We start from the raw sequence: 14,366 nt of genomic DNA, 5'->3' as shown, positions 1-14,366 counted from the left end.
CTCTAGTGAAGTAGTAAATTTGGGTGCAGGCAGGCTGAGGAGCACTATCAGTGATAACGTGGCTTGAGTCTTCACGCTCCAGACGCCTTTCTTTTCACTCTCTCTCTCTCTCTCTCTCTCTCTCTCTCTCTCTCTCAGCTCTATCCCTTCCACGTACCCAAATACACCACTTTCTTTCTCCTTTACTTTTTCCAGGCCCATCCTGCACATACCACTCCCTCTCTGTTGACAAATCTCCAAGTATTTCACTTACATAGCACCTTAGCTCAAAGTATGCTATAAAACTTTCAATATACAGTTGTGCTCAAAAGTTTGCATACCCTGGCAGAAACTGTGAAATTTTAGCATTGATTCTTTTATTTAAGGATAGTGATCATATGAAGCCATTTATCATCACATAGTTGTTTGGCTCCTTTTTAAATCATAATGATAACAGAAATCACCCAAATGGCCCTGATCAAAAGTTTACATACCCTTGAATGTTTGGCCTTGTTACAGACACACAAGGTGACACACACAGGTTTAAATGGCAATTAAAGGTTAATTTCCCACATCTGTGGCATTTTAAATTGCAATTAGTGTCTGTGTATAAATAGTCAATGAGTTTGTTAGCTCTCACTTGGATGCACTGAGCAGACTAGATACTGAGCCATGGGGAGCAGAAAAGAACTGTCAAAAGACCTGCGTAACAAGGTAATGGAACTTTATAAAGATGGAAAAGGATATAAAAAGATATCCAAAGCCTTGAAAATGCCAGTCAGTACTGTTCAATCACTTATTAAGAAGTGGAAAATTCGGGGATCTCTTGATACCAAGCCAAGGTCAGGTAGACCAAGAAAGATTTCAGCCACAACTGCCAGAAGAATTGTTTGGGATACAAAGAAAAACCCACAGGTAACCTCAGGAGAAATACAGGCTGCTCTGGAAAAAGATGGCGTGGTTGTTTCAAGGAGCACAATACGATGATGCTTGAACAAAAATGAGCTGCATGGTCGAGTTGCCAGAAAGAAGACTTTACTGCGCCAATACCACAAAAAAGCCCGGTTACAATATGCCCGACAACACCTTGACACGCCTCACAGTCACAACCATAAGCGCTATGTTTGGAGAGGGGTCAACAAGGCCTATAGTGCAAAGAATACCATTCCCACTGTGAAGCATGGTGGTGGTTCACTGATGTTTTGGGGGTGTGTGAGCTCTAAAGGCATGGGGAATCTTGTGAAAATTGATGGCAAGATGAATGCAGCATGTTATCAGAAAATACTGGCAGACAATTTGCATTCTTCTGCGGGAAAGCTGCACTTGGGACGCTCTTGGACATTCCAGCATGACAATGACCCTAAGCACAAGGCCAAGTTGACCCTCCAGTGGTTACAGCAGAAAGGTGAAGGTTCTGGAGTGGCCATCACAGTCTCCTGACCTTAATATCATCGAGCCACTCTGGGGAGATCTCAAACGTGCAGTTCATGCAAGACAACCAAAGACTTTGCATGACCTGGAGGCATTTTGCCAAGACGAATGGGCAGCTATACCACCTGCAAGAATTTGGGGCCTCATAGACAACTATTACAAAAGATTGCACACTGTCATTGATGCTAAAGGGGGCAATACACAGTATTAAGAACTAAGAGTATGCAGACTTTTGAACAGGGGTCATTTCATTTTTTTTCATTGTTGCCATGTTTTGTTTTATGATTGTGCCATTCTGTTATAACCTACAGTTGAATATTAATCCCAAAAGAAATAAAATAAATGTGTTTTGCCTGCTCACTCATGTTTTCTTTAAAAATGGTACATATATTACCAATTCTCCAAGGGTATGCAAACTTTTGAGCACAACTATAACAATTAAACAAGTAACTGAAACATTTAAGGGACAATTCACCCCAAAATTTAAATACAGTCATCATCTACTCACCTTCATGCCCAAACCTGTATTACTTCTTTTCTTCCGTGGAACACAAAAAAGATGGACACAGTCACCATTCACTTTCATTATAGGGAAAAAAAAGATGAAATGAAGTGACTGAGGCTAACATTCTCTTTCTGTGTTCCATGAAACAAAGAAAGTCTTACGGGTTTGTAACCGTTGCTTTAATGAGTATACTAATTATGATCAAATGTAATATCAGCGCACAAGTGAAGCCCACCTCCCAGCATCAGTTTCCTTGAAGATTCCATCCTGACTCGGGCAAAGTTCACAGCTGGGTGTGACGCCATTCTTGCAAGCATCACAGAACCATGGTTCTGTTGAATTCTCTGAGGCAGAGCTCATGATTGAGTCACTTTCACCATCAACACCATAGCAACCTGAGGGGAAAAAAATAATAAGAGAAAAGCTGAGTTTTTCATCTTACTGTTTTGTAGCATAGGTTTTTATGTTGTGATCATCACTGTTGTATTTAATATAACATATTTAGACACTATGCTATCAATATATGGGGAAAGTGCAGCTAGTACATCACAAAATATCCATCAGAATTATCCACATTCAACAAATACATTTTGAAACATCATACTTAAAGGAATATTCTGGGTTCAATAGAAGTTAAGCTTAACAGACAGCATTTGTGGCATAATGCTGATTACCACAAAAAATTATTTTGATTTGTTCATCTTCTTTAAAAAAAGAAGAAGAAAAAATCAAGGTTACAGTGAGGCACTTACAATGAAAGTAAATAGACCCTTTTCACACTTCCGTGTCCGCGAAGCAGAAGTCGTCATAGTTGGGTGAACGCAACTATAGCCACTGCCGAGGTGTGTGTTTTCACAATCCTTAAAAGTTTTGCCTGCATTTACGTTTGGAGACATTGACCGCATCGTCCATTAACGGTTAAATCTAACTCAACAAATGTTAGAAGTTGTTTCCTCATTTAATAACAAAGTTATCTTCTTCGCGTTTAATTGCTTGAACCCACCGAGCTTGTGCAATGTTCTGCATCTTTTGGAAATTCATGGAAACACAAATCCACACATTTTCTTTTAGAATTTGTGCAAATAGGAACACTGTAGTGGTACTGGTTATTACTGTTCTTCCCAATAGACTTATGCTTCACGAACGTAGAAGTGTGAAAAGGGTCCATGGGGCCAATTTTTGAGGGTGTAAAGACAGAAATGTGAAGCTTATAATTTTATAAAAGCACATTAATTCATCTGTTAAAACTCTTGTATTATTTGAGCTGTTAAGATGCTTAAATCATCATATTTACAGTTGATTTAAGGCTTTAGAGTTTGTTGACATTACATTGTCATGGCAACGAAGTTGTAAAATTGGCTATTACTTTAAACAGAAAAGGTTAGTAAGCAATTTTATCACACAAATTCATGTTAACATGCATATTGCTTATGTCTTGTGGCTATACTTTTGAAACAGCGAGTATTTTAACGTTTACGCATTGGTCCCATTCACTTCCATTGTAAGTGCCTCACTGTAAACCAGATTATTAAGGAGAGGCAAGTCAAAATAAATTTTTGGAGTAATCAATATTGTGCCACAAATGCTGTCATTGAGCTTAACTTGTATTGAACCTGGAAAATTCCTTCAAGAGGTCAGAGCCCTGGCCTTGTGGTCAGTGTAGGTCCTTCAACATATAAAGCAGCGGTGATTGTGTGAGACCAGGGTTCAAATCTGGTTTGAGTCATGTTCCCATCCTGTTCCCTCTTCTCTCTCCCACAAGTATGTGAACAAAAAGTGCAAAAGCCAAAAAATAAAATAAAATCCTTGCAGTAGAGGGAAAAGCAAAATCTTTAGGGGAGTTATGGCAATGTTTCATCATGACACAGCACAGCAGAGTGCCAAAAGTACAATGCAAGAAGTGCACAGAACGATGCGTCTTTCCCAGCAAACATTTGAGATTCCCCTCCGTTGCTAAACTTTTTCCTGCAAAACTAATAATAAGGCCATTTGATCAAATGGTAGCATCACAAGTCAAAGATGGACGCACCGGGCCAATGAAAGCATTTTAATGCTGTCCCCTTAATTTCCTAAGGTTGCCAAGACAATTACTGTGTTCATCAGGTTACCATTATACCTAATACACTCTGCAAACGTGCTCCATGCTACCAATAAGGGCGGCAATCAGCTCCTTCTCACCACTGCAGAGATAACATTCCTGTTCCTAATACAGCAAACCAGCCCCAGGCACTGGGGAAATGGAGAGAGAGACAAGCAAATAAAAGTTCAGGTCCTTTGCATACTCACCACAAAAGACCCAAACAGCGAAGTGTACAGAGAATGCTTAAATATAGCTTCTGTCAGAGTCAGAATCAGACTCAAGCTTCTTGGTTTATGATGATAAAAATGATGTCATGTAGAACGTTGGGATGGTAGAAATGAATATCTAATATAAGTAGGCTGAGAGAAAACATTAATGTGATAGTCTTTTGTGTTCAACAGAATAAAGACCCCGTTTACACCTGGTATTAAGATGCGTTTCGATCACATGTGGTCAGCACTAAATACAGGTCTAAATGGGGTCTAAAATGTTTTTTGATCGGATCACAAAAACATACGAATGTGGTCAAAAACGTATGTGACCACATCGCATTTGAGGTTTAAACGCTAATCCATCCTGATGCATCCACCCCCCAGCTGTCAATCAACCACCACACTAAAACAAGGGTTTAAACTTTGCCGGTTACGAGCGGTTTTAAGAGGACAAAATCAAAAAAACTGAAAACAAAAAATGGATACATATACAAGAACTTCACGGATCTTCTTCAGTGTGTTTGATATCAACACAGATAAAAAGCATGAAAATCTGAAGCTCCTCTAATACAGGTCATCCACTAAAAAACTGATAATTCTGCTCGAAATGTTGCATTTGTGCTAATATTACAATTCAGATGTATCTGGGAGAAACAGTGCAATGCTTTCTTTGTCTTTTATTACTTTTTTTTTTTTGTTTTATTATCAAGCAGTAAAACACTGACATAGTGATTGGTGCATGTCATCAGACCCTCCCCTTGAAATCTGAAGACAAGTGGTTGCAGGAGATGCAGAAGCAATGTTGTTGTAGTTTAGTGCATGTAAAGAGCGCACTGCATTTCTCACCAGTGGGGGTGAATAAGAGGCTTTTCTTACCCTCATCTCACAGTTATTTTGAACTAGGGAGTAATAGGTGCCATTACGCAGTCCAGCCTAATGTTTATTTTCTTAAAGAAAAGTATTACGGGAACACTTCTGGCAACAGTTGGGTGCGTAATACTGACTAAGCTTTGAACCAAGGGGCTGGAGCTTCCAATGATCATTTTGCTGGTTTAACTGACTTACTGCTGAACCGTCAAGGAAATCTCAGATGTTCCTTTTGAACTCAGATACAAAGCTGGACCTGCTAAGCCACAGGGTGCTGGCTAATATGAGCTAAGCTGGAAAAAAGTGATGACTATGGGAGAGCTTCATAATCCCTCAGGGAAAGATTATCCTTGTTAGAAATGACGAGTTTTGCAGTTAAAGAGAGACCTGGGGAAGGGAGTTGACAAAATCAAGGGGGACGCTTTTGCCGTTCTTAATATTATGATGAAATACACTGGTGGTATGTCTGGTGATATTTCTCCTGTTCACCCACATTCCTACAATTCTTGAAATAAGAGAATTCAGCTGGTCAAAAGGCAATGATGTGGGTGTGGTTTGGATGCAATGTTCTTTATTGTTTTTCCAACAAAATAATTTTGAAACGAAGACATGCATATTATAAATGAAGGCTTTACTCATCTAGGGTGCTTTAGTTCAGATAAAAAAAAGTTCAGCTTCTTCCATGGTATAAATTATGCCGAAGTGTGTAATTTCTGCGCCACTAGCATCTCCAAACAAAAATTCAAAAATGATCACTGTTTTCAAACAGATTCCAGAAAAATCCCCTCATCTTCAATTGGTTGTAAAAACAGATGGTCCCGCAAAAAACTCTCACCACAGAACTTATTCACAGTGTCATCTTTGATTTTTGATGGTAATGACAACAAGGCTGTGAGGGATGGATGTTCAGTCTCTTCAATGGCATACTTGCAGTATTGCAGTTGAATGAGTTTTTGGATCGTTCTGCAGACAAACACTGAAAAAAATATATATTTCCAATAAAATTCAGTAGACAAAAAAAAAAAAAAAAAAACTCCAGACAACATGAGTTGTGGAAAATCAGATAAGATCTAAGAGCTTTAAGCTGTGCATGCCATTGAAGAGATGGTAAGTCTATCCCTCACAGCCTCGTTTTCATTCCCATTAAAAATCAAACATAGCACTACTGTGAATTAGGTCTGTTGATTGAGTCAATGTTGCCATGTCGGGCTGGACGTGTCAAAACAGATCAATGTTTTAATAGTGCCAGTTACACTTTTAGATGACATCAAATGGCTTACTTACAGTTAACTCTGCAGATGATACAACATGGCTACAAAGGTCCTCATCATGGTAGCTAGTTGTTTAAAACATATTAGTAATGAAAAACCAATGGCCAAACAGGGCAGAATTCTGAGAATAAAAACAACCACAACGACTATTTCAACAAAAGTGAAATGATTTAGGGGTGAAGTCCTTTGACTTTTTCAGTCTTTTACTGTCAAATGATTAATGAGTAAACTCTCATAGCAGTAATGCATTTCGATTATATCTACCCCATTTCTTGGCTAAATGCTAATATTTTTCAAACAGGTAGATTTATTCAAAAGCTCAAATATAAGCCAAGTCAGAATGCAAAGCAGGACCACAGAGCAACAGAATTGAGTCGGGGGCAAAAGACTAAACGAATAAGGCCAATTAGAGCCTACAGACCTGGCAAATGAGAGAGAGAGAGAGAGAGAGAGAGAAGGAAAAGAGAGAGAAAAAAAAGAGATGAGGTAAGAGCTACGAATGGTAGCTGCCTTCATGTAAATCAACCTAACTAATTCACAGCGAACTAAAAAAGGTCTTTTGAAAACCTGTGCTCTCTTTCACAAAACAATATAATCATTCATAACCAGCAATGTATCAAATAAATAATTTCCTTATTAAGGGGTGAGTGAAAATAAATAACAAGATTAAACATATGTAAGTAAAAAAATCAAAGGTTCTATCAAACCAGATAATATATTTAATTTAATATTTGTTTAATACAGAGAGGCTTGTTTTGTTTTGGGATGAAACCAACATGATTCAGTAATAGCTGTCCTTCAGCATGCTAACTTTTTAAGAACAAAGGCTTGAATAAGTGTAATAAAAATAAATGTATTCAGCAGTGTTTGAAATGTATTGTTGCAATAGTCAATGAAGGTCAAAAGTGTTTTCACTACTCTGACATGTCACTACCAAACACAACATATATCGCCAAAAACATATAATTTCCTCTATGAAACTAAAACTTAGTCTTATTCCATTCATTTGCAACATATTATGACAACAATAACCTTACGCTTTTTATCCAAATCAACCTACAGTTCACTAATTGATGGAACAATCCCCACTGACCAACCTGGGGTAAAGTATCTTGCTCAAGAACACATTAGTGATGGGGAAGATATGGGATCACAGTAGTCTCACTACTGTGCCTGGTCCATTTTGTAGTTTATTCTGGCCAAGAATATTTCTCAATTAGACAGGAACAGATAATTTGATCAACACGAAAAGTGTCCAACTGTTTTGTTTTCACAGGCTCATTCTGTTTGAGTACAATCCTCCTTAAAGGCAAACCCTAAAACTTGAAGAGGAAGCAAGGGAGCAGTGCTTACGGATCGAGGACTGGAAGATGTGGGAGAAACATGTTTTTAACCTTGAGCAAAATACTTACATAACCTGAATTAATTTAGCCATTACCTATCTGTATGAAGGGATGATGTGAGCTCGTCTGCCAGGTGCACTAATGTGAAAATAGACATGTGCAAATTGGTTTTAGTACATCATGTTAAACTCTGGATAGCAAATATATTCTAGGAAAACTGTTTAGCTTGTGATAAGAAGCATATTCATAAAACTGAGGCTGTTTGACACAAAACCTTTCAGGGGTTCCCAAAACATGAGATCTATCTAGTCCTATCAAAGAACAGTGATATAAGGAGAAAAACACAAACAGCTGAAAAACACATGGTGGACTAGTCCCCAAGCATGTATTTTTGTCAGCTTCGCACTCGACCTAGGTTTAAGCAGGTGAGCCTATCAACCCAAAACACGATGTTGCTATAAAAGTGTTTCCATCAGTCTACAGAACCTCTGGATTATATGCTGTAAACGATGTTTTACAATGTTTTAATCTACTGCAGAAGCACCAAGTTAAAACTAGCACAATGGGTGTACACGTGCTCTGGCAATGATTAAATTAGATTCTGATTCTTTTATTAAAGAATCTTTATATGAATTCTGACATTTTGCCACAGTTAAGTTTGGTTTGCATGCAACATTGGGAATTATTAAAGTAATTACAATTGACTATTAAATTCCTTAAGCGATGCATTACATAGAATTTTCATTATCAGATCGAAATGCATGATTATTCGCCCAATTAGTACATGCTCATTTTATTGAATATTAAATAAGCGCAAACATGGATATAAAAGGTGCAAGGTGTAAGTTTCAAATGAAAAGTTACTCAAGACAACTGAGACAAAGCAGAAGACAACATTAAAAAACAATATTCTCTGTGGACCAAATTTTACAAAAAACCCAATTAAGCAACTTAAATTAATTGCACCTGTTTGGGGAAATAATTAACTTTACGGTCCAGAACTCATTAGGGTCTTACTGAAATCAATACCAGCAGCATGGTAATTGGTGTTCCAATGAGTGCAAAGCCATTACTGAACGATGCAATGCCTTTCACTGGGGTGCGGTTTTAATAAACTCACTCCACTGAATGACAGTGCCGACCATTACAACACAGCCAGTAAAATTCCTCTTTTTAGTTTTAATGAACTACTAAAAGACATCAAAACAACAAACAAGTTGGAGGCAGACAAAAGGATTTTATAATTAGCCAGAATAGCTTGTGCAGACCAGATCAAGCAGCTATTGTGAGGAGTGTCTCTTTTACCCTTCTTGGTTAATCTTGGATAATGACGAGCATGCAAATTGAGTGTGAGAGTTAGATGATAAAAGCAATGTGTGAGCACTTGTTTGGCATCAGATGGAAATTGTGTGTCGGCTCTGGGAACAACGAGACTCCGGTCTTCCACCGTGCTCTGATCAGTGATGAGTTTCCTGTGCTCTTCTCTGATAGAGTCTTTCCCTTTAGAATTTGATCGAGGCCATATGCAAGGTCAGAGCCTCCACAGACTGCCGAGCTTCAGAGTCAAGCTGCGAGACACTTGTGCACATCTAAGGATGACAGCTTGTCTCTTATCTTCAGCGCTGCTCCCATGACTTTATCATTCCCTTTTTTCCCTGGCTCTTTCCCAAGAACATTTCCAAATCTTCCTTCTAAATGGTTTTGTCCAAATACTGCAAAGTGAAGCAAAACTGCCACTTGAACTTTCCCCTGTAAATAGCAAGATTATAATCTACATCCTTTGCTTCTGCGGCCACCCGTGCCCCACAGCTTGAGACGTGACATCCCATTTTTAACTACAGTAGTTTGCTGAAACAAGACTCTCTTCATTGCTCCTCAAATGTGAATTAGGCTTGGGGAAAGCAGTAAGATCCAAAATAGCTGCTGATAAACTGGTCCAGTACAACACACTCCTAGGACACCCCAGGCCTAGGCCTTACTTTCTCCTTTATGTAAAGCACAATACAGAAACTGTGTGCACACCTTATTCAGTTGCACTCGTCTAAAGGCCGCCCCACCTCCTGGACCAATCATGCCCTCTCCCACTGGGACTTGTGGTACCATGGAACAGCTGGTACTAGCAGGTGGCAAGCGACTAGCCCGGGTCAGTAATTTTGCTCTGATACAGCTGTCCTACGCCTTGGAAGCTGTTGGCACTCCCCATTCTGATGTGGTCCATGGGTCCACAAAGTGCCAATATTTGTTCAATTTAAAGAAAAGTTATGGGTTCAATACAAGTTAAGCTATATATATATATAAAAATTTTGCCTTACAGCATTAAAGTAATGAAAAAAAGGTAACAGTTCCAAAAATGTATAAAAGATAAAAAAAACTAGAAAAACTGTAATCTGTTTGGATATGCCTCTACTAACTTCACATACCTAGATTGGGGAGTATTTGGCCTATCTTCCTTGCAGAATTGTTCAAGTTCAGTCAAACTGCAGGGTAAGCGGCAATGGACTGCTCTCTTCAAGTCCATCCACAGGTATTCTATTGGATTTAGGTCAGGGCTCTGACTTAGACATTCAAGGACTTTGACCTGTCATTACCTGACATAGATCAACATTTTTTTTTTTTTTTTTTTTTGTCATTTGTTAAAAAAAAAGATTGTGTTGTCTTTTTTACCTGGAAAATCACCAAAACATATTATTCGCCAGGGGTGCCCAAATTTTTGCATACAGTTGTATATAATGTTACGACCCTGACGGTCCTCTTCCCATGGCTGCAGCATGAGGGAGTTCTGGTTGGCTGGAGAAGTAATTGTTTAATTGATTGGATTGTGGGTGTGGAGTGTAAAATAGTAGTTTCCCTAGAATGACACTCGTTGGCACGCTCACTCGTGGGCTCATTGGCTCACTTGCTCTGGTTTCTCCTCATGGGTGAAGGTTCTCCTCTTCAGAGGAGTCATCGATACAACTCTGGCTTATATATACGGTATATTAGAGCTGTCAGAATTAATGCGTTAACGCATGTGATTAAAAAAGTTTGACACATAAATTTTTCTTAATCACGATTAACGCATATATCATTAAAACACCATAAACATGTGTGAAGGGCAGAACCTTTGTAATGTGTCCGCCCCAAGTCATTAAACTGACAAACATGCCACAGCGCCAGAGCCCTTCTACCAAGGAGAGCCTACAAGCTTAGCATGAAACAGCATAAAGGCGCGGTCACACATACCTTTGCACGGCGAAATTCCAAAGGTGAAGATGACGAAGGTAGATGCGAGTGCGTGTGAAATCAGCAGAAAAATAACTGCCAAGCAGCCTCTTTTTAATGCTGCACTTCATACTCTGGCAGAGTTAAGTAAAAAAAAAAAATCAAAGTTGAAATTATATCCTTGTCCATTGTGTATATTCAGTGTAGCTGTGTACGAAGCACCGTCCACTCGGAGGTCACTGCCAAACCAAGCAGCTTCCTATTGGTCAATGCAGTGAAAGATCACCGCAAAGTTCACCAAACTTGAACTCCATGCGAAATCTGCGTGGGGGAATTCTTCGCCATCGGAAGTCCATCGCACGAAATTCACGATCGCGCGGATTCCTATTGCGATAACTTTCATTTTACCTGTGGAATTTCGGCGTACAAAAATATGTATGACCTTAACGCAGCGGTCCCATAGACATTCTATGGGCGGAACGGTCTTAACACACTAAAGTTGACCATTAAGCTCTCTCCTATGATAGAGACGCGGAGGTTATCTCATTAAATAAAAGAATCTCTGACAACGCTTCCTTGTCAGTGATAAAATGATGGAGAAAGGAGCTCTTATCGCTATTTGATGTACAAAACAAGCCCAGATGGGACTTGTGACAGAAATCAAGTATTTTTCAGCATATGCAAGGCGCATGGTGCTGCCGCCCTGACGTGAATCATGAATGCAGCTTCACAATTAATACAGGAAAGCAGATAGCCAGTCTACCAGCAGAATAATATTTAATTCAGTAAATCAAAACAATTTCTTTTTTAAATTACAAAAAATATTATGTATACTGTACTTAATTCAATTCATTGCAATTGCCTCTAACTGTTCAGTTTGTATATTGTGTAATGTGTACTGTAACATGCAAACATATGTGTATTGTTATTCTGTATAGTGTTATATTGTTATTCTGTATATTGCTAATTGTCATTCTGTACACTGTTATATTGTTATTGTGTACATTCTTATATTGTTATTCTGTACATTGTCATATTGTTATTCTGTACATTGCTATAATGTTATTCTGTACATTGTTATTCTGTTGAGTGTACTTATACTTATTGTATTTACATGTATGGCTGCAATGTCTGGACCACGCACATAAGCTTTTCACACATCATTTCACTTGTGTAATGGTGTAGTGACAATAAAAGTGAGTTGAGTTGAGTTAATAGTGTGGAAAATGAGAGTTTAAGAGATTTAATGCCCACTGCAATGAATATGCAACCTATGTGGGGACTAGATAGTCAACCTCCTAATTAGACTTCAGGAAACGTTTGATGTAACTTGAATTGGTGATATTTAAGTTGTATATTTAAGATGTTTATACTGTGTAAGCCTTTGTTTGGAAAAAGTTAATAAAGCATTATATTGCTACATATTGTTTTGTTTTCTTCTTAAGATAGAAATAGATACATTTTGACAAGAATAAAGTATATATAGTGTCAAATTTCAGCACTTTCAAAATCTGTGATTAACTACAAAAAATTATGCGATTAATCGCAATAAACTTTTTATCAGCTGTCAGCACTAATATACAGTATATACACTCACTAAGCACTTTAATATGAACACTTGAACACCTACTTATTCATGCAATTATCTAATCAGTCAATCGTGTGGCAGCAGTAAAATGCATAAAATCATGCAGATACGGGTCAGGAGCTTCAGTTAATGTTCACATCAACAATCAAAATGAAAAAAAAATAAAATAAAAAAAAAATGAATCGCAGTGATTTCGACCGTGGCATGATTGTTGGTGCCAGAAGGGCTGGTTTGAGTATTTCTGTAACTGCTGATCTCCTGGGATTTTCACACACAACAGTCTCTAGAATTTATTCAGAATGGTGGTAAAAAAAAAAAAACATCCAGTGAGAGGCAGTTCTGCGGACATAAACACCTTGTTGATGAGAGAGGTCAACGGAGAATGGACAGACTGGTTCAAGCTAACAGGAAGGCTACGGTAACTCAGATAACTACTCTGTTAAACTGTAGTGAGCAGAATAGCATCTCTGAATGCTAGCTGAACTCATCAAACCTTGAGGCGGATGGGCTACAACAACAGATGACCATGTCAGACACTTTATTAGGACCATAGAAAGACTGATTCCTCCACAGGGCAGGAAAGAACGCTACCTTCCTTCATGAATAAAGTAGTATTGTATCATAGTTGCACATTAACATTAAGTCCTTCACATGTCCAATCTTTCAACTTTTTCATTGTCATGATGACGTAACACCAGTAAAGCTAGTAAACCAGTAAATGTAGTGCAATAAGTCAAAACTCCACCCAAACAAACAAGGCTTTACTGAATAATTTAAGCATTTAAAGGTGCTATATGTAAGATTGACAACAAGCGTTTGAAATGGGTACTGCAGTCCAAATTCAAAATATTGGACAGTTGTCTGCCCCACCCCAGAATCGAAGCACATGCGGGTTGCCAGAATGTTGACACACAAATTAGCCAACTCAGCATCCGTTTTAAAGCATTTCTGGGCTTTAAGCTGTCTCCATCTTCCAAAGGCATTTATCCTTGCTTTACTACACCTCTGGTCATGGTGGTTTTTGGTTGGGTGGAATCTGTTATCTCTGACCCAGTTCATTTGCTGGCTTCCATGGCTGCAGCACGCAGTGTTGTTTGTCTGCAAATTTGTTCTGTTTCATTCCTACTGACCGCCAGAGGCAGTGTTAAGCACTAATGGATAATCGCAGCGCCAGCTAGATAGGTCGAGAAAATATAACAACAAAGTCATGTCGTGACATAGACCGAGCAAGAATATAATCTACAGTACTCAGTCTCTTTTGCTTTCTCGCTCTATGATAGGTCGTTTCTCCGCGCTGTTCAGTGCAGCTTACCTGAGTAGCGAGGATTCACCCTCTCAAGCTGTGACAGCACGCTCTTCACTATTCATCTGGACAGAACTTCATCTTTCGTGAGTGTACATTATTTCATTTTCTGATTGTTAGTGCTGGAGATACACTGCGCTTCACGGTACTATCCGGTGGCTGGTATCTGACCACGCTAAGGTAACGGTTGCCCCGTAACCTATATTATTTATCGATTCTTCTGCCATTACATGGTTATTTCCAGTGATAACTTATTGCGGGACATACAGTGCTATCCGACGGACGGTTATTTCATTCTCGTGTTTCTTTGGCTTGCTTGTTGTTCACAACTTACTATTTTCGGTTCTATCTGAAGATATAATTGATAGTCCAAGTTTTTATTGATTATATCTTGGCTGTCTGATTCCCTTCGGTCCTAACCGAGGGCATGCAGTAATCGGCTGACTCATGGCTCACAGCTCCATTGTCACCGGCTTCCCGCCGAGTTGTAAGCCGTGTCCGAACACGCTTCTCCCTGATGACGGACACGATCGCTGCCCATCGTGTTTAGGATTCCAGCATTTAAGAGAAGTTTTGACGGATCCGT

At 38.9% G+C, this 14,366-nt stretch overlaps 1 protein-coding gene across 4 annotated transcripts in view; it reads right to left on the bottom strand.

Moving 5' to 3' along the window:
- LOC127425322 (PHD finger protein 14) overlaps nt 1-14,366 on the bottom strand; it is a 145,305-nt gene that overhangs the window by 115,878 nt on the left and 15,061 nt on the right. For all 4 annotated transcript variants that reach the window (XM_051671172.1, XM_051671174.1, XM_051671173.1 and 1 more), the window contains exon 5: nt 2,151-2,310. In XM_051671172.1, coding sequence (XP_051527132.1) covers nt 2,151-2,310 — 160 coding nt within the window. The remainder of the gene's footprint in view (nt 1-2,150; nt 2,311-14,366) is intronic.

This window comes from Myxocyprinus asiaticus, chromosome 34 (genome assembly GCF_019703515.2).
Source record: "Myxocyprinus asiaticus isolate MX2 ecotype Aquarium Trade chromosome 34, UBuf_Myxa_2, whole genome shotgun sequence".
In the NCBI taxonomy this organism is placed as follows: Eukaryota; Metazoa; Chordata; class Actinopteri; order Cypriniformes; family Catostomidae; genus Myxocyprinus; species Myxocyprinus asiaticus.
The sequence above is the reverse complement of the archived record's forward strand: the minus strand, read 5'-3'. Positions and strand labels throughout refer to the sequence as shown.